This window comes from Syngnathus typhle, linkage group LG5 (genome assembly GCF_033458585.1).
Source record: "Syngnathus typhle isolate RoL2023-S1 ecotype Sweden linkage group LG5, RoL_Styp_1.0, whole genome shotgun sequence".
Taxonomy (NCBI): Eukaryota; Metazoa; Chordata; class Actinopteri; order Syngnathiformes; family Syngnathidae; genus Syngnathus; species Syngnathus typhle.
This window is the reverse complement of record NC_083742.1, coordinates 13,260,087-13,286,618: the sequence shown is the minus strand read 5'-3', so window position 1 is coordinate 13,286,618 and position 26,532 is coordinate 13,260,087. Positions and strand designations below refer to the sequence as shown.

The window sequence follows — 26,532 nt, the reverse complement described above, 5'->3', positions numbered from 1 at the left end:
GATGAGTACAAAAGCTGCCACAGTTATCTTCCCGTGTAACAGATAAATGAGATCAAGATGGACAGTTGACTCGAAGGTGATGGAATGACAATCTGACTTTGTTTTATGGTGACATCTAACACACAGACTGACTTTGAACAAGCAAGAGCCATATGGCTGCATGCTTGGCTTAAGCATGAAACTCTGTGGGTGTGTGCATGTGTCGCTTCCTTCCCCTCTCTCAGTCACAACAGGCCAGTCAATAATCATGCAGCAAATGAGGCTGCTGTCACTGCTGCACTCCTTCCTCAGAGCGACTTCAAGATCGTCTACCCCCTTTCCCACGAGCCTTCGCTGTTTCTGACCGTGCGCACTTCTGCGTGTGAAGCTGAGCCTCCTCCCGAGTGAAAGTGAAAGAGAAGCCTCCATCTGTAGTCCCAGCATGGCCTATTAAATTAGTGATGTTTCCACATCATCCTGCCAATATTTAAAAATAGCAGAGGTGGAAGGTAGTAGCCTATGGGCAAGTCACGAGTTTAAAAGAACAAAACCAAAAAAACACGCAAATCGAATCATTTCTTGGGTTCAACTCAGTCAAAACATGTACGGTGAATATAAAAAGTCTACACACCTTTTACAAATGCAAGTTTTGGTGGGTAAGGAAAAAACAAGACCAGAATAAATCATATCTAATTGTTTTTCACCATTAATATTGCCTGTAATGAGTGCAACTTCACGAAATATGTTTAATCTTTTCAATAGGGAAGTAAAAAAAAAAAGTGTGCTCACCCTCCTCTTGCATTGTGTTTTCAAATTCTACAATGTTTATCAATGTTTTGTAGCATCACAGAATGTGTGTTAAAGTGCGCCACTTTCCTCTGTGCAACTGCAAAAAGGCTCGTTGTTATGGTTTTGTGGATTATGGAGGACAAGGGCGGAGATTGCGAGTGGGTCGAATAGTGCAGATCGTTGATCAGTGTGGTTCGGAACCATCTGCTTCCTGCACAGGAATAAATTTGTCCCTGGGTTTTTTTTCTTCATCAAGTACAGAGGCAGAACCGAGTGGGCAATGCGAGTCTGTGTGCGTGTGCGCAGGAGTACAACGACACAGAGTGCTCCCACCTCAAACACGGAAAAATGCCCGGGCTAAAAATGCCAGCCTAAAGTGTTATGCATTCATGTAACGTAAGGGATGACAGCAGGGAGGGGGCACCAACCTGGCAACCCACACATTATATATGCAATACACTGAACGAGGAACGAGCCCTGCCGCGAGTAGCGAAAATTCACCAGCCCCTAAAAAGCTTTATTGTTCATTGGTACCACAGGACTACTTTTGTCTAAATGAATCTCCATAATTCACATCTACCTACTAAATAGCACCGAGATGCCAGCAGACAAATATAAAGAGAGAATAGGTGATTTTTTCTCAAGGAATAAAAGAGGTCCAGACAAAGGAAAATCAGCAAATATACCAACTCATTACATGTGACTAGGTCATTACTCAGGTTGGACCTTGGAATGTATATATGCGACATGAATATTTGTATAACCTATATGCTCGACTCAATTCAGCTTTAGTATTCCCAAGGATGACCGCATCTAGCTTTTTGACAAAATGTAGTTGGTATGAAAAACAAAATGGACAAATGGAGGAATAATGACATGATGTAGATGGTGGGGGACAACAGTTAATGGAGCCAAAACATCTACAGTGATTTAGAGACAGCGTGTGTGTGTTTGTGTCACAGACACACACTTGCATACACACTGCTCGGGTGTCACAGTGACACAACTGTTTAGGAGTGCAGCCAGCCCGCGTAGTCAAGTGGAATGGAGAGGCAAATAAATGAAAGTTGTGACACCTACACTTAACACACACACACACATCACCTTTTACGGCCTGGGTGCTGCAAGCTCGTCATCGCACAAAAGACGGAAGATCGAGGCACTATTCGGACCGAGAAGTCTGCCAGCTTAACAAACGTATTGTTCAAGTCAAGGAAATTGACAAGTCAAGTGACAGTGTTGTACCCTTCAAAATCAATATAGGGTACTCATACAGTCGATGACTAGGCGTACTTAGGTTTATATTCATCAGAAGCACATAAACTCACAAAACATTGCTGGATGGATAATCATAAACGTTGGTCACTGATTTAATGATCAATTAATTGGGAATTATTCACCTCTAACATGAACATGAACATGATAGAAGCGGCAATTTTACTTTGTATAGGAGTCGAAATAATTTTTTTACATGCATGCATTGAAAAATAACGTGTAGTGGTGTTAATAGACAACGTGTACGTGACTATGAGGTGTACCCATTGAAGTGTCCAGCTGCTGCATGACGACATGGCAGCGGACAGGGCCGATGCAGCAAAAATAAATCCTGAAGTCTGATGCCTCAAGGTTGTTGTTCTGGTGAATCACATTTATTAATGTGCTTGTCATAACATCTAACAACATAAATCATATATATATATATATATATATATATATATATACGTATATGATATATATATATATATATATACATATATATATATATATATATATGATATATATAAATAATTGAATTAAAGTCAAAATAGTACAAGTGTTTTTCATTGATTTAATGGCTTTAAATATTAATCAGAACAAAGAGAGCGAAGCAAAAATCCGGTGACAAAACATTGATGGTGCCAAAAACAAGTCCCAAAAATACAACATAATTAAATAAACCTGATCATTTTGTAAGAAGTCATCATGACGTTAAACAGACACGTATGTATCACATATGTTTAAAAGACCCGCAATTCGACATCAAATGGAATGTAGCAGCTGAAAGAAAACATACAACAAAAGGTTTAGAAATCTTTGTTTTCATTTTGCTTCTTGCCTATAAACATTATACTATTGGAAAGCCAGTTTTATTTTAAATATTGAGAAAGCCATGCTGGTCACGCACCTCTGTGGGATGGCACTTGTGTTGCTCATCCCACAGCTTCTCAGGAGAAAAAATATCTATACATTTCCCTTTGAAATGATGCGGTGCATGACCAGCAGGACGTTCTCCATTTTGCCACCCCACAGCAGTGTGATCATAACATGCACGTTCCTTCACTGAAATATCATCTCAATTGAATACTGTGTGTGATGCTAGTCAAATGGTGCTGTGGGATGGCATCCGTGCAATGCGTGCTGATCACCTTGCTTTAGTAGAAGTGGGACAAATTCCAACCCACAGCAATGTTTGACAAGCAAGACATAATCCTCTCAATAGTGCTTCCAAATGGGACTCTATTCAATGGGAAATAAAGAGGCATTCCAGTCGGGCAGGGCACACTGCTGTGGGACTTTTGTGAATTGAATGGTGGGCATGGGGTGTCATTTCAAAGGGGAGTACAAAAAATACTTTCCAATAGTATAATACTTGCAAGTATTGACAATCTTTAAAATGCACATTTCCAAACTTTTATAGCTTTATGTTTTAATGGATTGAGTGTTTTGAGGTCGCACTGAGCTAAAGTGCAAAGGCTTTCAGAAGTCCGAGTACATACACTATTATTTGTAATGATTGTATTTTTTTTTTTTTTTTTGAATGGTTATGTCTACTCTAGTTGGCCGGTGGACGGATGTTTGTTCACACGTTCACATAAGAATCATACTGTATGTACATGAACAGTTCATTTACAAATCAAACGTTGATTCCAGAACAAAGATTTACGAGAAAAAAAGCATTCAAAATCAGCATTATTTCAAAAGCTCGAATAATATATTAGATTTTTTTTCATTCATATTAGGAACATCAGAGTTCTTCATGTCCGTTCCACCACGTGATTGTTCATTGTATTCGCTATGGCGGTAAACATAAATAAGGCAATGAAAAATAAAATACAAATAAAATTGTGACGTGAGAATGTTGAGTCTTCAATGAGATGGAATGTCAATATGGTAGGTTGTGATTGTGAGTGTGATTAGCAAGATTGAGGTTTGAAGTCAGAGAAGGGGTTGAGGTAAAAGGGGGCGAGGCGGGAAGGGGCGGGTATCTGGCACCCAGCAGCAATCAAAACACCGTCCAGACAAAATAGCTGGCAGCAGCAACCTTGTGTGTAACCTTTTACTCTGACTCTTAATGTAAAAATGGATCCATACTAACGAGGTTTTAAGTTGGGGACAGAACAATTGGATGTGACCTCTTTCAGAAACCCAATTAGATTTTGTGGAAAAGCACAAAACCTGCGTGACTACGCTCATACCACAAATACAGTGCAACCATTGGTCAACCTCATTGGTTCCACTTTGGGAGCACCTTTAATAATGCAAATATAAATAAAATGTTCATGACAAATGTCTTAATCGTTTTAGGACAACTGAGTTGATCAACTTTATCTACACTTGAATTCAAAATGTACAAAAAGTGCTCATTGTTTCTACAATTTCTGACATCCTTGAAGTGCTTGCGTTTAGATATGATGACACCAATGAGGTGATCCATGCAACTTTTCAGTAGCTTCTTTTTTTTTCGCTTTCTGTCTTAAATGTTTCAATATTTTCAAATGAATAATTAGCAACAAAGTTATTGGAATTTTAAATATGAGAATGTATCCTTGCACCGTTACACTGATAGTCAGCCATTGGCAGGGTACATCCTGTATAGACAAACAAGCATTCGCATTTACATTAATGGATCATTTAAAGCCTTCAATGGATATAACATGCATGTTTTTTTCTTTTTTTAAAAGGGGGTGTGAGTTGTAGTAAAACCCCACAACCTTTGAGATAACATGCAAATTCCACACAGGAGGGATTTCAACCCAGAACTTCAGAATTGTGAGGCAGACATGATAACCTCTTTACCACCGTCCTGCCCCTTGCTTGAAAATGAAAACCAATTCTGTAGCTTTTAGGAGTTAAGATGGGGGACGGGGAACCCTTTTCACACCAGGGATGATTTCGGTTAAGTCCTCCATCCCAACCTTGATGACGAAACTCTAAGTTAGGATGCTAATAGACTATCACTACCCCATGCTAAAGCTGTACTAAAATCATAATAGATTGTACAAAATCACAGATTCAGTTTATACGACGGGTCTGACATAAACAGAGACCTCTGTCCATAAGTTCAAATTTAAAAATTTGGATAGAAAGCTCACATGGGCCGTAGACGTGAAGTTCCCTTTTTGAAAAATTTAGCAGTTGATTTTTGTTAACAGATTTATGAAGCTCACCTTTTAATTGTCCCTTTAAACGTCACCATTCAGCACACACTGGATGGATGGAAGGAAGGAGACGGATGGATGGATGGAAGGAAGGAGACGGATGGATGGATGGATGGATGGATGGACGGATGGACGGATGGATGGATGGATGGATGGATGGATGGATGGATGGAAGGAAGGAAGGAAGGAAGGAAGGAAGGAAGGAAGGAAGGAAGGAAGGAAGGAAGGAAGGAAGGAAGGAAGGAAGGAAGGAAGGAAGGAAGGAAGGAAGGAAGGAAGGAAGGAAGGAAGGAAGGAAGGAAGGAAGGAAGGAAGGAAGGAAGGAAGGAAGGAAGGAAGGAAGGAAGGAAGGAAGGAAGGAAGGTGTGCAGGAAGTGATGCGTTCATTTTGGCAGCATTGGCGAGTATCCCTGCAAAGCACGTGCGACAGTCAGTCCCCATTGCATCCAGCAGCAGAAAGGTTCAAATCAAGGATTTGAAGTCATAATCATAACATTCAGGGGAAAAAAAAAACACCATTTCACGTTGAGGTTCATCTTGTTTCCCGTGAGCTGTCTATGACTGTAGGTTTTGGTGTGTACTTTGTAGGGTGCACACGTGGGTGTAAGCACATCTAAACTGTCGACATGACACCATGTGGGAGCTCTGACACATGGCGTGTCCGTGTGTGTGTGCGTGCGTGCGTGAGTGCATCTTTGTGTGAGAGTATTTGAACAAAATGTCAGAGAAGTTTCATCGAACTTGGTTGTTTTCAAGAGAATTTTGCCAATGTGCTGTTTTCTTTTGCAATATCATTAAAGAAGACCACCCGTGTGTGTGTGTGTGTGTCTGGATGAACAAATTGTCAGCTAAGGTTGATCCGCGTGGCTCTATTTCTTGTTTTCTTTTCCGACTTCACGGGAAGAGCACCTGCAAGTGTTGCGTGTGTGTCGGTGTGTCAGGTGATTTTTTTTTGTCCCAATTGTTATCTTTCTTGTTGACTTTGGGAGATGAGCAACGAAAGAGGCGTTGTGTGTCGTGAGCGTAAACAAAATGTCAGAGAAGATACATCCAAGACAATTGTTTGGAGCGTTCCGTTGAATTTGTGCACCGTTTCTTGTTCTCTTCTACGGCTTTGTGAAAAGAGGAAACAAAATGTCCGCTGGCGATCAAGTGTCTCTCTGCGTGAGCGCCTGGAGGTCAGCGGTGTGCAGGGAGTGCTGGAGGAAGACGTTTTTACGAGAGTAGCTGTGCAGGGACAGCGGGCCCCGGGGCGGTTGCCCCAGGCGTCCCGTGAAGGGTGAGGAAGAGGAGGAGGACGAGGAAGTGGAGGAAGGAGTCGGGGGGGAGGGGAGGCCTGAAGACGAGACGCTCTCCCTGCTGGCCAGGCCGTAGAGGCTGGACGAGGAGGTGCCCGCCGCTCGGGGGATGAGGCTGGGGTGGTGAGACTCCCCTTTGCGGGACGCCAAGCTTCCGCTTATGGACTCGGAGGAGGACGACACCCTCTCGGGCTGCCCGCTGGTCAAAAACGGTATTGCGCGGGGAAGCTGAGGCTGGGCGGCGGCGATGGAAGAACGCTGGGCCGTGTTCAGGTTACCAGTAGGGGGGTGGCAGTGATTCTCCTCCCTGGCTGAACCAAGAGCTGGTGGGAGCTGGGAGACATTAGCGAGGTCCCCTGCGAGCGGCGGAGGGGGCGGCGCACCCCCGGCCCGCACTGCCCTTCGCTCCTTTAGGGGCTGGCTGCTGCTGCTGCTGCTGCTGCTGCTGCCTGGTCCTGACAACCGCCCTGGATGGTTGTTGGCCTAAAAGAAAATATAGAAAAAAACGGACGTTACAAATGGCTGTTGTGTCATTACATTAGATTTTCGAAATAACCTTGAGGAATGAGCCACACGCTGCTTCACTGTGTCACAAATTTCTATCCAAGGTCTTCTGAGGAGCACCAGAGCTGCTGTCCCACTTATACTAAAAATAGAGCCGCATCAAGATGGCAAACACGCGACATTGTGCCTATCATACATGGTCTTGACCAAAAACCAACATTTTTGCAACACTTCTTCACAAGCGCGTGATGAGTAAGAGAGGCGCCACAATTAGAGCGGGAGGGAGCGCGCTGCTCGCGTGTTTGCCGTCGACTGTTAATTGGGTGACATTTGGAGAACTGGGGCTCTCTGGGCTCCTGCAGCTTGTTCTAATTGTTTCTAAACCAAGCGGAACCCTGCTCACTAAAGAACACACACTCGCACTGGCACGCGTACGCGTACGTGAACCCGAAAAAACGAGCAGGCCGCAAGGTTTGCACAAAGTCGCAAAGCGGCTCCCAGGACGCGGCGGGGAGGAGGGCAAATAAAGCTGGATGGCAGAAACTGAAGCCACCTGTTCTCCTTTCACACTTGACTGCACGCCTCCCCCTTGTGGATCACAGCTACCCTCCCTCGCACACTACACTGCAAAAATTCACATCCAACCAAGATTTAATACGGTGGTCATTTGGAGCTTGTTACTCAATTTCCGCATGAATTCAACTTCCCACGTTGAAATGAATCAAAACACCATTGATTTGTAAAGAAATGTACGAGCCATTAAAAAGTCAATTGTTCCCCAGCGTCATATTGAAACACAGTCACAGTTTTGAGAGGAACAAGGTCTCTGAAAGTGTTAAGCGAAACTAGAGAAGCAGAATTGTCAATTTTATTTGATTTTGTTGGTGTATGTTTACTTTTCTTATGTCTGCACTGCATGGGCCACTTTTGAAAGGCCAGATGGGAATACAGGCTTGCAGTTTGGTACACGGTGTGCAAGTCTAATTTATTCACATGGTGCAATTGTAAACTTTGATAAAATGACAGCTTTGAAGGCAATGCGGTTTGTACTCAATAAAAAGTCTAGTGAGGGAAATAATCTTGCAACAGCTTGTTAATGGCTTTTTGTTGGTAATTCCACTAAAGTTTTGTGGGAAAAGTTTTTTGGTTTTTTTTCTTTTTCAGTTCAACAAGCGGCAAATTGCATACGCATTAGCTTAATTAAAGACATTGTCAGTACAGAAAAGTATGATGTCACATATCTTGCGTGACTTCAATTGGTTTTGGGGCCAAATGCGTTCCGTAATTGATAATCAAGATAGATGATCAATAAACGTTCTTGTCACAGGCCACTCCACATGGCAATAACCCTTTTATATTTCATATTGCAGTAATTTGACCTTATCAACCAAAAAAAGGACGCAAGTAGCACCAACTGTTCATCATTAAAATTGCTCTAATATCATCAATTTTTGATGGACCTGCTCATATTGAATAACAATTAAAAGGGAAATAGGTGCAAAATTAGACTCTCTGAATATATCAATTTTCCTTATTTTGACCCATGAGGATAATTTGGAAGTAACCGGTCACATGTAAGTACAACTTCAAATGCCATGTTGAACCAGTCAGATATATTTTTTAAAATCTTTTAAAAAGGGTTTAATTCAATAGCAAATCACACACGAAAGACACTGCATCAATATGTGTCCAGCTGTTTATGCATATTTTAGCAAACAAAGCGCAAAGTTCAAGTGTCATCATTCAATGGTTATTAACACACACAACTTCCAGTTGTTGAACATGTACTTAAGTGTTCTCAAATTTCCAGTCAAAGCAAAGCGTTTCCTTCAAATGACCCCAGACTACTTTCCTTACCCAAATGGCTCCCTCCATTTCTTTTCATGTCCAATAATTGCTAGACGCGAGACTAACAAAGGCACTTTGGACTGGCTGATGAGCGTCTGGTGCTTACTAATGCGTCCTGATGAGTGGCCGCACGCAGCAAGACTTCCCTCCGACTTATTTGCCTCGTTAAGACGAGTGCAGACCGATCCTTCATGAGCGAGGAACGGTTGGGGGGGGGTGGCTCTGAAACCTCACGAGGGAATTGTGACAACACCGGGCTATTGGTTTATGCGAGATGGCTTAATTGGGGCTAAATCTAACGAGAGCAAACATGTTTTGGTTACGGGAGGAGTCTTCTTTTATTCTTGAGTTCTACAAAACCTTTCAGCAAACCTCAAGAACTGTTTTGACTACTGACACAAATTCAGGGATGACTTAAACGTGCGAGCTGCCAAGCCAATTTTGTTTTCTTTTTCATTTGTCGTGACTCTAACAAGGCATGGAAGCAAGCAGTCTATCGTGCATTGGATTGACTAAAGACACAACAACATCATTTGTTTTTCCAGATTTATACAAAATTATGGGACAAATTAGGTTGGGACAGGTGTTGCAGAAATAAGATGCATTCCTGATCTCGAAAGTGAGACCTTGTGGTATAGCAGCGTGTATGTGTGTGTGCCTGTGCATAATAGGCGGCGACAGATGGAGACGAAGCAAAAGGTCAAGCGCAATGAAAAGCAAGGCGTAAACAAATGGAGTCAAAGGATGGAGGGGACAGGAGAGGGCTGACAGATTGGCAAGAAGGTGATCAAAGACGTAGATAAAACGCGATGAGAGCAACAGACGGTAGGGGGAAACAAAAAAAGAAAAAAGAAAAACAGAAGAGCTGATTTACAAACTCAGGTGTCCTCTCCCAAGTACACGCCTCTCAAATATTGACACCCTGTGCGTGTCCACAAGTGGACCTGGATAAATCACGGTGTTGCGTACTCAGGGTGCAAATGGACAAGGGCTCCTCAAGACTCTCAAAAGCCTTCCGTCTCAACATTTTAATGACTTTTAAACACACACACACACTGTATGTGTTATGCACACTGAGGGTGGGGTTGGGGTGGCGGGGCAGTGAAAGCAAAACAGCATCGTAATCAATCACACACCAGGATCCACGGAGGAGCAGAATCGTAATGAGGACCCAAAAACCACATTGGACACCAAAAAATTAAGAAGTCCTCACCGAGATAAAAGGAGAAAAGTTTAGTCTAATATACCGTATTTTCCGCCCTATAAGGCGCACCTAAAAACCTATTTTTTTCTCAAAAACCAACAGTGCGCCTTATAGCCCGGTGCGCCTTATATATGGACCAAATTCCTAAATTTAAACTGGCCCAAAGCATTGTGTCATGAAATCAATCATAAGTGGCCCGCTGAAGACTATGAATCATGACTCAAAAAGACTATGGATCATTATTTTATGATTATAAAGTAATTTGTTTCCGTCTGAAGTTGAAATAAAAAAGATAAAATGGAGAATGATTTGATTTGGATTAAAAATCTGACATGATGCATTAATGGTGCGCCTTATAGTCCGGTGCGCCTTACATAAGGATAAAGTTTTAAAATGGGCCATTCATTGAAGGTGCGCCTTATAGTCCGGTGCGCCTTATAGGCCGGAAAATACGGTAATTGCTGGCTATTTAATTGTTGCCTTCATGAAAAAGTTTAAATCAAACAAGTCGAAGAAATGGTATAAACCCCGTTGTTACATTTGATGATGTTTCATTGATCGAGTAAACCGCAAATGAATCAATTGCTGTTGTTCATTTTAATGAGCTGAGAATGTTCTGATGTACCGTTTCGATGCTGAACATATTGTTCTTCCTTAGACAGCAGTTGAGATCGTTACAGCCCAGACACTTTTTGTTACCAGAGAAAGATTAAATACAATTGCGATAAAATTCAATGAATAAACACTATCAAATATGATCCAGCATTCGGCTAGCAATGAGTGTGAACTTGTGAACTTAATGAGGACAACGAAATGAAGAAAGCCTGACTGTAACAGACTTTGGAAGATGCTCAACTGTTTAATTGGTGACAAATAAGGTCGGGCCTTTTTTTTTTTTTTTGACTTGGGCATCAAAACGAGAACGGAACAACATGGCCTAGAATCGTCGATGAATGCCTGCAGACACCCAGAATACCGTCGTCATCCATTTGCTTGCAAACGATCAAATAAAGGCTGAGAATGCGAGCGCGCCAGCGCTGTCTCAAGGCCATAACACACATGCTTTTTCAACAACTTGTTGGTTTACCTCAGTAAACACGTCCCTTAGGAGGACAACAGCCTTTGGCAACATCCTCCCCGTTGTCCTCCTGCTCTTCACCTACCGCATAAAGTGTAATGTTTCAAATTTTCGATAGCTTTTCTTTCCTGCTGCCGCAATAACATTTTCTCACTTCCATTACCTCTCTGACTCTCGTTTTATTTTTAATGAGATGTCACAGAAATTCCATAATAGAGGATACAAATACAACTCTGAGGTGTCAAATCCAGGTCCAGAAAGTAAAATTCAGTTTGGCTTTAGCCAGGGGTGCTTCTATTCAACTGAGCTAAGATTTGTCCCCATTTCTATTGGCTCGATCGGAGTATCAGCCAGCGACATCGATTAACTTTTTGCGAACAAAAACTGTAACTTGGATCTTTCATGACAGGTGTCAATCATTTGAGTCTATCTGTTAGTTGTGTTGCGCTCCTTGACATGGAAAGAGCACTGAGCAAAGATCTTCTTGTGCTAGCCAGTTGGCTGCAGATTGGTTAGGTGACAGCATCACTTATAATCTATCTGTTGGTGCTCTTTGACAAGAAGCACGGAGTAAAGACTGCAATGTTAGCTTGTAGCGCTAGACAGCTAACTGCAGACTAGTTAGCTACCATACGTGTGTCACCTACATTACATGAGTGGGTGATTTTATGTTACTATTACATGAGGTCCTCAGTTTACGAGCATCTTGACATATGGATAGTTCAAGGTTAGGGTGTAATAAAGGAGTTTGTGCAGTGGCGCGGAAAACGTGGTCATGCGGCACAAGAACCGGCTAGTGCCAGACATGCTGTTTTTCCAGTTGATTGTTTTGTACTGCTATGCTTTTCATACAAATATTTAATAAAATTTGGATTTGACTAATGTGATAGTATGCGTTAGTGATAGACAATAAATTCAGATTAAGTTTACAAAAAATCTAAAAATGTAATTGGTGTAACTCACTTAAGCATGACATGTACTCTTTATCATTGAAAGTGTTTGAATTAAACTGAACAAGTGCATTATTAATCTATTGAGTGTAAATGCTGTCAAGTGCGCGGGTGTTTATTTTCTATGAATAATCCAACTATGCCAGATTGAATGCAAAGCACTTTGAATGGACAAGTCCATGACACCAGTCTTGCTCAATGTCTGAAGACCTTGCGTCCTGTTTTTTTCTTATCCCCTCCCTTGACCTCTGTTCTTCACTCATCTCACACCTTCCCCACCACCGCCCTTCATTTTGTCCGACTTCTATTTTTTTTTTCTTCATGGTTATGTAATGCAGCGCATGAGAATGCCGGCGGGTGCCAGGGCCGAGCAGACCTTGACAGGTGGACGATGGATGGCAGACTAGTGCAGTCTGGAGACCACACACAAGGAGAGGCCGCTATGAAGTCTCAAAAAACAAGAAGTTGAAGTATTTGGAGGACAGAACAGTGGTTAGCATGTTTGCCTCACAGTCGGCAATGTGACTGTGCTAACATGCGTTTCCTCCACATGAGTTTTTCATACATATTATGTTGCCTTTAAGTTACTGCTGCTGAGGTTTTAGCCCAATTTAAGTATCTTGGGTCATTGCACGTGAAGGATTGGGCCACAGGCTTTAGAACTGCCCATTGCAATACAAAAGGTGGCGGGCTGCCAAGTCATTGTGCCAGAGTCACCCTGAGAACAGGAAATCTTTAAGAGGCTTCTCAGGAAGGCGATATGGTGGGACACTTGGATGCACAAACCCCAACAGGTGCACGGGTGCAATGATGGTGGAAAGAAAAAAATAAGTCATTGACCACCAGCTTGGGCAAATGTTTCCTGGACATTGCCCAAAGCGAGTGGGATGATGGCGAGAAGAAAAATGAACAAGTGGAGGGTGAAGTACTAGTAGGAGGTGAGGAACAATATGAGAATATGAAGGACAAAAAAGGCAACGCGGCAAAAAGAGAAAGGCTCTAAAGGCTTAAATAATCCAACAAAAGCAGAAGGCCATGTAGGCTACATGGTCAGATGGAGGAGGACAACGTGAAAAAGCTCAAAGTTACTGAAGATGAAAAAGAAAAATAATTAGGAAACCAGAGGATGGTGATAAAGGCAGGCATCCACTAAATAGACAGAGCAAAGAAAAAAAAGTCTGTTTAATCTCGTTTCCTTTTTGTACTTGCAGAGCAGAGCACGTGTTTTCAAGAAAATTACCGCTTGGCCCGAAACACAAAGAACTACAATCAGACAAGACACCACCGATGATTCCATGACGAGATGGCCCAGCACTTCATCATTACCGCAAGGAATTGTTTGGCTCAGGGATTGTCATAACCATTCAACCAATTGATTCGTACAGCAGTCCCCAACCTCGTCAGTTCCATGCACAGTATGCAAGGCAATCTTACGTATCTCAGTCTAGCGTTCTGGTCAACCCGCAATGTGGTTCGTCCACGTTTGTCTTTCTTGATTTATTTGTTCCGCCCAGTCTACCTTAGTTCCTTTATTTAATCACAACACATTTTCCACAAAAGTCCTTTGGATTTCTTTTCAAATTCCACTTTAACTTGATCTCCCACTTGAATGTAGACCCAGTAAACCTTACGGTGCGAACCACTCAACCCATTGTACAGCGCTATATCATTAATTAGCTGCTCGAGATTATTCCCCGCCTTCAGTTATTTTACAGAACTCGCAATAGTACTTTGATGTTCAAAAATGTGCACCAGTAATTGCGTATAATTACAATTTATAAACATTATTTCCCAGCGCTATGGAAATCTATAAATAGCGTCAAAGGATGAACTCCCAGGACAGTGAAAAGAAATATTATTGTGATGGGGACTTAAATTTTCTGTCTTAGTTAAAAAAAATTGGGCTATATGTGTTTAATTTCAGTCAAATGACTGAACCATCATTTGGTTGCTGCCGTGCAAACTCTCTTAGCAAAATCCAAAATAGTGATTCACCAGAGGAGGCAAAACAAGTCACACACACATCACACAATTAATTATTAACAGCAAGCAACTTTTTGAACAAAAACTCCTCGAGAATTTTCGAGCCTAAACACACGCAGACGCTCAGCCGGCGTTATGACAAGCTGCCATTGTTGCTCCTGGAATGAGTCCAGCAAATTAGGGTGTTTTTTTTCCAAATGAGGCTGGGCGAGGCAAATGAGTTTGCAAAAGTTATTTTGTTCTAATTACGCTTTAATGAACTATTTTTGTTCTGAATAATTGAATCCTTCCTCGTGAAGGAGCCACAGAGATCATTAGCCTACATTTTACATGGGTATTGTCATTGTTTCTGCACAGCCGCCCATTTGTAGCCTCGTTTTTGGCAGATACAGTACGTCGGACAACCCCAGAAGTTTGGCAGTATTTAAATCGCACACTAGCTAACGGCTTTTTTTTTTTTCTGGGTGGGATTATTTTAGCCACTCGGCAAGTACAACACAAACAAGTCCACACTCGTAAAAGTCAACACTCAATCTTATCACCTCTAAACGGTCTGCACAATGAAAGCTTGCAATCGAACCGAGGTTAACTATGAGGTTTCTTTTAAGCAAAATAATAACCAGAAATGGAAGATTGAATTTACGTGACACTGTGTTAGGCATGCAAAAATACTATACAGTATAGCTCCTTGGATTTAATGGTATGGACTACTTTGTAACAGGAAACAAAATATCAACGTGTAGCATCGATATTATGACTGATTATAAATTATTTGCAAATGTTGAGTTCGGTACACACCATTGTTTACGAGATATACAAGCAAGCTGACCAAATATATCGTGCTCTTTTCCTTTCTTTGCTTTTAGTGTTGGCAGTTAATTATTAAATATTAAATATATATAGTGAATTGTTACATGTCAAATAGTGAATCAGGTGGGGTTTTTTTGAGGGGAGGGGGGGTCTTTCATTTTTTTTCTGGCCTGGTTTTCTCAGGGATTTAAGAAAGAAAAAATAGGTGTAATTAAATCAGTTGATACCATATTTGAATTCCGTCACTAATTAAAACTAGCATTTAAAATATGTTAAATAATAATATAGCAAGTGACAACCTGGAAAGAACTGACAAAAAATAGTTTCAAAAATGAGGGGGAAAAAAAATACATCCAGAAAAAAATGACAAATGACAAAAATTGGATGAAAAATCAAACTGATTTAATAATGAAAAAATAGCAAAAACCTGCCAAATTTACAGTTAAAAAAACCGACAAAACGATTTTCAACACACTGTACTACAAATTTAGGTTGAGGCCGCCACTTTTAGAAGAGAGGCTGTTGTGAGCTGCGGACCCCCTACTAAGTACTTGGGTGTTCAACAAACAGTAAAAACTTCATGTTTTACAGTGTGTCTGAATCCACTTCAGAGGAAGCTTCCATGTTGGCAAGTCTCCTGCGTCAAGTGCAGTTTTATAACTTTACCCGGTGGCACCACCACAGTGTGCCGACTCGTGCGGCATTGTTCATTAATATTTATGCCACTTTATTCTTCCCCTTTTACTAAAATGTCGCTGCAAATTGTCTCGTTCCGACAATACCGTTGTGTTTCTGGGTGACTTTTTTTTTCTTCATTACCATTACAGATGGTGTTGGCATCCCCTGCACATGAAAAGGCACCTTTGGAAAGATTTGTGAGAATCTACTAACAAATATGGAGTCAGCAGAGGACTCATCAGCGAACGCGTGTGAGTGTGTGTGTGCGTATGCACGTGCGTGTGTGTGCGTTTGTGTGAATGTCAGCTGTCTTGAAATGTTACCGGCGTGTAATATAATATGCTCTTTACGGCGGAATGAAGATGAGGGAATGTGGTCTCGACGCCCCACGAGTGTTAAATAAATCGCTGTCCCCCCTCTCGTCACACGCACTGATCGCAATGACGCTCACACACACACACGCACACACACACACACGATATCATCGAGACACGTATCATCCGACATAATGGACACTGTAAAGCCATGTGACCCACAAGAAAAGCAAAGGGTGTGACACCTTTTTCCCTTTTCTGAATTGAATAAAATTGGATTTAAATTAGCATCACTATACATCTTAAATTATAATAGTCATTATAATGAATACTAGTTAAACAAATCAAGTACAACACATTACTTGTAATTACATGTTTTGACCAAATTTAAGATAGACTTCAATCTACAAATTCCACGACCACAGTCCCAATGCATATGATACTTCCAAGAGTCTGTATTTCTTTTTGACAGGATGTTAGCACGCAATAAAATTATTCCAACACGTAATAGACTGCATCCAAAAACCAACCAACTATGTCGCTTATATGGAAGACATGATATGCTCAAGGGTCTTTCTGGAGATTTACTGTAATAAAACCACTGTTGGCGTCTTCTTGCCATCTTCTATTTCTTGTTTAGATAAACAATCCCTGCTTTTTCTTTATGCACGCAATTTTCATGCCTCCTAATCTCTATCCTCTTGACACCATCCCAAGCATGATTAACCATGTTCAAAGTCAACATAGTAATCTTTCCATCTGGCTTTCATGTGACTGAAGTAAACCAAGACGATAACAGCCAGGCTTCCAAGAACTCAGCAAAACGTAAGGCGCGGTAAACATGTGAGAATCATTTTGCACTCAGGGAGAGAAAGGTTGTATCCTCTATCTCGACTTTGCGAGAAGAACACATAAGCACAGGAAGAACATGCAAACTCCAGATTAGTTCCCTGAACCACTCATTTCCAAATGGAAATATACCAAGGACATGATTGCATTTTAATTTTTGTTTGTTTGGGTTTTTTTTCTTCAACATAGTACTCCCATGGTCTCCTTTCTGAAAGAGCTCAAACTAATTGCCTTTTTAATAGCTCACGACATGCGTTATTGTGTTAGAGTGTGTGTCCCCATGTGTATTTTGTGTTGTTTGTGTGATTGTGTGGGGCAACAAGGAAGTGATTACTTGCTCAAATGAGCCAGCCTCGTTAGTATTTTTGAACAGACAAGTTTTGCTCTAAAAGTCTCATTGTGACATTGGCCAGATTTATGACACGAGGCTAAGTGGAAAAATATGTTTGCATTGCCAATTTTTGCTGGAGAAATGCAACTCTCGGGACATACGCAATTGTGTGCGTGAAGAGGCAAAGAATGAACCTTTTGTTTGCTTCTTGTTATGACACATCAGGACAAATTTAATGTTCTTTTTACAAGCTTGTTGACATTTTTGTGAAGCTCTGCTTTCATCCCAATCGGGATTGTCCGAGAGGCGTAACCTGGATATTCTTCACTGCTGCTCGAGAGAAAATGCCACTTTATGTTAGTTAAATCCAGAATATGTGCCATGGCTTGTGTCGCAAAATATTTCAAATCCAAAGCACAAGTTATCCTTTGACGGACCATTTTGAGTTGTCGTGCCACAAGACAGTTCTCTTCTCACGCGCTGAAAGAAAAAAATGTTGCTGGATATCTTTGTGGATACGCTGGATGCTCATCTGACCTTATGACAAGAACTCACAACAGATGATGCCTGTCACATTAAAAAACGTGAACAATCTGACTGACTTTTTTCTTCAGACTCTTCCACTGAAGACTCTGGGGTTTGGTTTCTGAGCCGTACGAAATTCTATTACTCATCATTGGTGATGGCTCTCCCAAGCAAGTCTGATCTCATTGGTCTCATCATCACTCACATTGCTCATTGCTTGACGATCTGACATGGAGGATAGGACAGGTATATAAATGTGTGTGTGTGTGTGTGTGCGTGTGCGTGTGCGTGTGCGTGTGCGTGTGTGTGTGTGTGTGTGTGTGTGTGTGTGTGTGTGTGTGTGTGTGTGTGTGTGTGTGCGTGCATGTGCTGAAGTCACAGGTATAGACTTCAGGGCAATCACTCTGAAGGGGAAAATTAAAAAGAAAAAATTATCTGGAGTGCCTGCTACTCCATCAGGTCCAAAATTAAACAGCTAAATAAATCTTTGGTTAGCTGCCTATTTCTGAAAATGTGTCCGTAAGCGAGCTGATTTGAATTTTGGATTTTCTTCACAATACTTCCAGTTTCTCCGGCCAAGGCTTGGCAGTTATGCTACTTTCACATTGGCCGCTAAGATAAAATTCTGGTTATAGTAATTGTAGTATGAATGTTGCATATTGTTTATTTACTAAGCACTCCACAGTTGTGTAAGAGTGGGGCTGGTTTACACACTAACCACCTTCACGCAAGCTTCTCCAGCCATGACACAATTAGCTAAGCAAAGTTAATGGAGGAGCTTTAGAAGGACAATTCCAACAAGCAAAAAACGATACGACTTGTTGTCAACATGAACGGCAGTTAGAAATGCGTAAGAGAATATAAAAACATGAAATATTCAATTAGTGCAGAGCAACGTGTGCTCCCACACACTGCGAGTGACTATAAAAAGTTCTCGTCCCATCGGACTTTGCTGTGCGCAATTGTTTACCACACTGCAGCACAGCAGATGTAATTAAGCATGTCTTGATAGCAAAAAACAAAAGGCGACTTGTTGAGAAACAAATTGTTCTTAAGCGTGACTAAATGGAAAAAAAAGATTTCTGCATATGTTCTCTTCACCATCAATCAGTCACATGACCATTTCATTGAGGGTCATAACAACACAGTCTGTGGCTTCCTTAAAGTTGGCCCCCAAGGCAACTCTGAAATATTCCGTCTCAAAAGTCCCAATTCTCCGAACTTACTAAGCATGCATCTCTCTCCTGTCATCCCAAAATGTGCGCACTGCATTGACTTTGTAATTTCTAGCTTAAAAATGCATTCTTATTAGTGTTTCTTTGCCAAATGCTTTACATGTGATAATGGAGCAAATTAAAAACCCAACGTTACTTTAATCACCAACATAGTCGGTCTCATCTTCCCGATTGAAGACAATGAGGATTTAGCCCCGGATTCCACACTAACCGTCTTTTGTGTTGCTTTAGCCCTTTAGCACATCAAAGGTTGGGGGGAAAACAAAAGAGGGGAAAGACTCGCGGATTACAAAAGGTCAGTTGGGGTAAAAACCCAGCAAGAGATGAACTGTTTCGTCACTCATTGAATTGCTAGACGCTCTTCTAGTGAGTATTGTTTTTCTAAGTGTTAAGTCTTAAGTTAGTTCAGCAACTTCTTGTTTTATGAGATTCTGAAAGAATGAATGAATTCTAATCAGATCACACGAATGTAAGTGTCAAGTGGCAGATCAAACACGTCGCCCCCACTCTTTCCTCTCCATCCATCGTAGCCATCCATCATCGCTACGTCCCTCCTGTTCTCTAATTAATTTGCCTACCTGCTTTGCTCTCGCTTCATCCATCACCTCGGCTGGCCTGGTCAGGTCATTACCCACGGTGCTGATGGTTTTGTTTCTCTAATTAGCCCAATTATGACTGTCGGTTATAGCCTGCTCACCCCCGCCCGGCCTCCTGCAGAGACCTCGCCATCTTTAACATGGCTTTGCGTGACCTTGGCCCACGGCTGTTCCCCTACAGCATGATGCCTGACGCTTACCCTTGCACCGCATCTGTCTTCATTTCAAATCAAAGCATTAAATTAAAGCTAAAAGTCCATACAGACACCCAAAAAATTGATTACGTTATTGTGAGTCATCAGTCACCTCGCTTAAATCGTGCATAATCAACAAGTCTGCCGTTTAAGTCGAAACTATTTTCGGCAATCCCCGAAATGGAGCAAGATCCATGGGCAGGCACGTCTCTTCCGACCAGTGTTACTTCCATACAAACAGGTTTCCATGGTAACTTTTTTCCCTCTCTCAACTCTCAAAATAGCAGCAACTAAAATAATGAACCACTTTCACATTGGGGAATGATCGACTTTGAAACCAGTGTTCATACTATCTGTTGATGTTTCAAATAATGCTGCACTGTCGACACCAAATTCAGTCAGTAACAGACACCAAGTCTCAAATTACAGTCGTCACTGAGTGCATGGTCTGCTCGTGTCTCCACAATTTATTCTGTTTTCGACCACTTCACTTGTTTACTATTTCAAAAAGGAATTTGCATCAATAACCAAGCCCCCCCAACCCCACCCCCCGCACCAATAGACGCCTCCTCCAATCAGTCACCATTTATCAATCAGCATTACTGACCCATGATTAGTCAAATGTTGCAAATGTCAATGAGACGTCCTGTAGCACTGATTGCTTGGAAGACTGTCGAAGACGAGAATGTGATTAGTATTCACATCCAAGCACCCCTACGCTAACATTCCTCAATAAACAGACTAAACGGTCCCAGTAAGTATGAATCACATCTTCACCTTGTTTTTTCCTCTCTCCTTGAATTTTTTTCCCCCTCCATTTGGAACCCCAGTATCTTCCCTCTTTTCTCGCAGGCATCGCCCTGCTTTAATGAAACAGATGTCCCTTCATTAATAAAGACCAGGTCTAGCACAGTAATGAAGAAATAAGCAGGCAAGCGCACACAAATGAGCCGGGCAGAGCTGAGAGAGATTGCTTCCAACAAGCGCGGATTGTTTGTGACGCGACCGGGCACAACACTCTCCGACGATGCCCAGCCGGCTCAGTCGACTGCATTAGGTGACAAAATAGCACGTTTATGTATACGGGTGGACTGGGTGACAGCTGCAATAATAAATAATTTTGATATTTATGTGAAATACCTGGTGAGAAAGAGATTATAGCATAAACGTGGTAGGAATTATTATCCTGATGGAAAGTGGACATTTCTGGTGATAGCAGTAAATAATTGCTAAATAGATGCAGATGGTTCATTTGTTATGCGCGGCAATGACGTGACATAATTAGTAGCTGTCTCCCTGAAATAAGAGGTGCCGTCTCATATCCCTCAAAAAAAAAAAACTTGCCCTCCTCCTGTCTTGCTCCTTTGCTCATATGAGGTGAGCCCATACATGCAAAATAGTATGGCATCACACCGCAGACACTTTTTGTTCATGTTAGAAGTTTGTTTTTGTAATGTGAATGAATAAATATAATGATCGGATTTGACCCAAAAAAAAAAAAAAATTGGGTAATGCACTGCAGTGTGAACGTAGTCTCTTACTTGTTCATTTTGGGGTTTTTTAAATATAAAAACATTGCATTATTGGATATTTTATGATGATTAGACATCAGGTCACATTGACCTGAGAACATTGTTAGGAAACAAACGCAACAGGAGGGCGAAAGAGCAGCATTGTTTGGTTTGAAGGAGAGTTAAAGTAGCATCCTGTGGTGTGCTTGGGGTGATCACACGCCCCATCTCTCCTATGGAAAGCTGTACACGGTGAAACGCACCAGCTGTTCTCCAGCAAACGTGCTCATTTGCATGATAAGAAAATATGCAGACATTCAGAACAAATCCAGTTTGCGAGCTGCTTGCCATCTAACTGTTGCAGGACAACGGAAGGGGGTATACGAGGCATTTGCCTGTTGAGATTCGTACAACGGATTTCTTTGTCTAATTGAACCCTCAAAATGGTGTCAGTTGGGCCGTATAAAGCTTGTTTCCAATGAACAGTCATTTGGGAAGCAATTTTTGAGTGACGACATTAAATGGGACAGAAACACACAGCAAATGCTCTCATGGGCGGCCAGATTTTGAGGTATCGGGTATTCAAAGAGGCTGCCAATACTAGACACCGATAATTACAGCAAAAAAAAGAAAAGCTGACATCAAGTTAAGGCCTCCTGGGGAGTAGTTGGTGCTACTACTGTGCCACTTTGACCCATTGCCGAATCCGCTTCTTATTATTTTTTTTTATATATCAAAACTACAAGAGGTATTGGTACTTGGTATCCCTGAGTACTCAGTGAATACTCATAGTGATAAAAACTGTGGTATGACACATCCCTAGTTGAAATGGTGGTTCATATTTCAGTCTCAAGAAGTTAATACCGAGAACCAATGTTTTGAATCCGGGGTCCCCAATCATAGGCCCGAATACCAGTTCCAAGCTATACAGAGTGACTTAACAAAAACGACTCCTATGATCATCAGTCTTAAAGAAGTTTCATTTTGAAAATCAGTCACATCTGAGTTCTTTGTGAAAGGGACATGCAGCTTTTGCTGGGGATCTTCTGCCATGTCTATTTTGATGGATTGCTGTATTAAAATGACTCTGGTATATTGTGCAAAGCCAAACGGTGATGAAATAAAACGAAACTAAAATGTGGCTGTTTCTTGCTGTGGATGCAGCTTTAAAGTCATAAACTTCACAAACACATAAACATATGTGCCCTTCACAAGCCACTCATGCAACTCATTGCTCGGGGCCCTAAGCGCCGTGTATGCCTCTAATAGAGAAGGATCAATCATTGCACCAATTTTAATTTCTAGAACTGATTAAACTGATGTATCTTCACATGACCACAGCTAATCCATCAGCCAGTGAACCGGGAAACGGTCTTCGAGGAGCAGAAAACTCTCACGTTAATTTATGTGGCTTTTATGTCCCCACCTGATTCACTTATTTTGAAGGAGAGAACCAAATGCCTGTGCTGCCGATTCATAATTTATCTACCTGGCCTCTGAGTTGATTTGCAATTCTTCCAAATAAAGACTATTTATTATTGAATTTCACTTTGAATCTAAAGCAATTACACTAACAAACCTCTGTGTTCCTCATTCCATCAGCCGACCAGCATTCTTCTGCATCTTGACTGGCCAATTAAGAGCAAAATCAGACAATTCCCAATGTAGAGAAACAACATGATTATCTACTATGGATCACATGACTATAATTAAACACAAGATTTAGCTGTTCCATTGAGTGTACCGACATTTAAGGAATGGCCACTTCGCACAATGGCGGCACATTGACCTTTACATTGTGGTTTTGTAAACATGAAATTCATTACCGACAACATTATACAATCGATCAGTCACAGATAGCTGATGGAGAATACGACGCTAACGTAGCAAAATATGTCCACCCATCGTCCCATCAATTCCACCCACCCACCTTCCCAACCAGACCACCCAACCCACCCAACTCAACCAGCCCAACCCATCCACCCATCCACACCTACGGAAAATTCTTTACAATAATTTTACTTTGGACCCAAAAGTCAACAATGAAATACACTACAATCTATATTGGGTTATTAATTGTTTAATACAGTTGGTTGCTGGTTGAGTAATGATAGGTGTCTACTTCTTGTATTATTTCTCTTCCCAGTGGCTCTATATGACTTCCAACCGGATAATGAAGTCAGCCTTAGTACTGTGACAAATCTAGCTTGGGTGAGGAGACTTGAAATTGTTCATCTTTTTCCTCTCAGTGTCCCGCTTTAACACGAGCAGAGAAAGTTGAATAGTGAACTTGGGCTATTATCCGAAATGTACTCGTTTGACTCAAATCCACTGCTCAAGTGAATTTGCAGATGACAAAATTCAACCGACTGCAACGCTATCATCAATCAATGTCAACTTTCTGTTGGCGCCTCTTGTTCCGGAAGGTGTGATCGTGACTTGATTGCCACATTTAGAAGGGGAGAAAATGAAGAAGAGAAGGAGATGCCGCTGGAGTACACTCGCTGAGGTCACATTTAAGGTAACGACGGTAAATCAGGTCGCCTTGATTGGTGTGAGTAATGAGATGAACGACGGGCGAGACGGAGGACGACGCCACATGCAAACCTGTGCTGCCTGTGACATCATCCCTGCCTATGGAGGGCAAACAGGCCATTACAGAGTCTATGGCCTAACACACTACATCAATAAATCAATCAATTATGCTTAACATTACAGCAAAGCACGATATGTGATTTAGAGTGGAATCGTTAGCGAATCGACATCATTTGCCATCATTTTGGTGAAATCACAAAAAAAAAAAAAAAAAAAGCATTCAACTTTAAAGGTTCCTCTTGTAACAATAAACCCCAAAACAAGTTTGACCGCTCCAAGTTTGTTGAGTGGGCCAACTGAGACACTCCTACCTTGTTTGTTTTCTTTAAACTCCTCCGTCATACCATGCTGCTTACTGGCTCCACACAAAGGGAAGAAGATGCGTGGATGAGAAGAAACATGAGAAGACGACACAGTGGTGAGATGGCACAGTGACATGAGAGCAACAATGAAGTAACAAATACAAGCACATGGGAAAGATGGATGACACGAAATGACAAACACTAACAGAGGGCACACATATCCATAATCTAGCCCAATAAGAACATTTTCTCTGCCTTCCAATCAAATCAGCAGCAAATTAGTTAAGATAGTACAAATTGGTATGTTTTGTATACAAAACACACATTTAAAGAAGACGATGAGAAATGATGCATGATGTCAGGGAAAGATGAACATTTTAAAGTCCAAGTTTACTTTTCAAAATGATTTATCATCTGATTATGATTCCAGCACGCAGACGGATGATCCATAAAGACGGAAACAAACAAGCAATATTCATCACTAACACTCTGGTAATGATCGGTGCTTGATCAAGGGGTAACGGCAGTTCAAACGCATCCATGCACAAACAGTATTGTCGGGAAAAACTTTCAAGGCACAATATTAGGTACTCCTAATGAGAGCCAATAAATGGGAAATGTAGCAATGATTCTCCCATTTCATTTCATACACTGGAGTGGTTGGGGCTGATGGTGCTGTTTGCACAAATGCACATTTATATTAATCCTTCCGTCCATTTTGCAAAATAAGCCATCCATTTTCTCTATCTCTTGTCCTCATGAGGATCATAGGTGTAGCGGAGCCTATTCCAACTGACTCGATAGACACAAATAGCCTTTCATACTCACATTCACATCGATGGGCAATTTAGAGTCGCCGGTGAAATTAACACACGAGTTTGGGGATGTGGGAAAAAGCCAAAATTTCCGCAAACCGCTCTCTGTGGAAGCGGCAAGAGTTAGACGCGTGAGTGGGGATTCTAAAAGCGGTAGATCAAAGCCTGCAATGACCAGATGAAGGGGGGGGGGGGGGGGGGGGCTTGGAATGAGGACTTTCCGCAAAAGCTTACGTCCCGAGCTCACATGTTCAGTGTTGTTCACATGAAAGTTAAACTATACGCACAACATGTGCTGGCTAAGTGAGCAGTGGGCCGACTGACATCCTGGAACTCAGAGTATCACGTATTTTGCAAACCATAATATTGTAACACATAAAGTATATCATGAAAAATACCTGAAGACAAAAGGTGTTGTCATTGTTTTTTTTTTTTTTTACTGTACGTGGAGAAATTCAACTGCCACAAGTGCAAGTACACTGTTTCCGCACTTGGCCGGCTGCAGCAACTCAGGGACAAATCCCCTTATCCAATCCAGTGCCACTTCCTTACCGTCACAGTTTTCTGCTGTAACAGCACAAATGAGTCCCATCCGTTGTCGAACCCCAAAATCGGCAGAAAACGTACGCAAAAATACTCAATGTTTTTCGGTATAGCAAACTCCAAACTTCTCAGTACCGGTTCCAGCTAACACATTCATTACAGGAAGTTACACTAATGTTCCATTTTCAGGCTTCAGTTAAAAAGAAAATATCAACAGAGACTATGTAAACTGTTTGTAGTTGATAATAATGTGCTGTCACTACGTCAGCTCCCAATTTAGCCAAAGGGACGGTATGCGCTTGTACCTGCACATCCCTGGAGTCCCCCCTCCTCCCTTTACTCGACTCCAAGGTACCCTGTGTCATTGTAAAGATAATTATATATTAGCATGTTCTTAGAGTCTGTCTTTCGGTGCCATCTGTGCCCAGTCAGGTGCCCGCCGTCCTCCACATCCTGTGCCGCTCTGGCCCGGCCTGCCTGAGGGGCAGCATCGTGGCGGATGGGGGCACAGATCACAGGCTCCCACACAAGTGCAGACTTTCTCTCTGGTTTGCACGCATGCACACTCACACACCTTCTGTTGACAGCCTCAGCGTTGCACTGCTCTGTGCAGTCCCTGGGGCAAGCCGGCAAAAAGAGACACGCAGCAGTAGTCGCCCCAGTCCCTTCTGCCCTGTTCTGTCCCATTCTGTTGTCATTGGACTAAAGATAACGCTTACCTTGATAAAGTTACTTAGAGGACGGACAGAGGGCTCAAGACACTTCCGTGCTGTCTGTAAAAGCAGGCTTCTCTAGTAACGGCACTGAGACATGATGGAGAGGTAAAACTGGAAAAGTCAAATAAGAATTATCCGTCCTCAGGGTTAGGCCCTTTTACACGACATTTAAAAGGCAACTTTTTGTTGCCATTTTGTATCGAATGCATTAATAACATGGAATGTGGGCAGGAGTGTTTGACCCAGCAAATGTTTTTCAGAAAGCAACCTAACCTAACCTGTGTATAAACGCCACCAACACAGAGCAGGAGGTCTGGTCATTTTACGCCTTTGGAGGTAGCATTAGAAGCTTCTTGCAGACTGTCTCTAAAAGCAGTCATTCTCCCAGCCATGTCCTGTGTCACTGATCGGTATGACTTGCATGATGTCGGGACAAAGTCAATCCAGCAATTTTCTGCCTTCAGCGA

At 41.9% G+C, this 26,532-nt stretch overlaps 1 protein-coding gene across 2 annotated transcripts in view; it reads right to left on the bottom strand.

The window, feature by feature from the left end:
- Positions 1-2,578: 2,578 nt before the first annotated feature.
- Positions 2,579-26,532, bottom strand: part of ccser1 (coiled-coil serine-rich protein 1) — a 72,569-nt gene continuing 48,615 nt past the window's right edge. Inside the window, exon 11 of one of the 2 annotated variants that reach the window (XM_061278362.1) lies at positions 2,579-6,967. In XM_061278362.1, coding sequence (XP_061134346.1) covers positions 6,335-6,967 — 633 coding nt within the window. In that variant the 3' untranslated portion in view covers positions 2,579-6,334. The remainder of the gene's footprint in view (positions 6,968-26,532) is intronic. The other variant, XM_061278363.1, reaches the window with a different exon arrangement.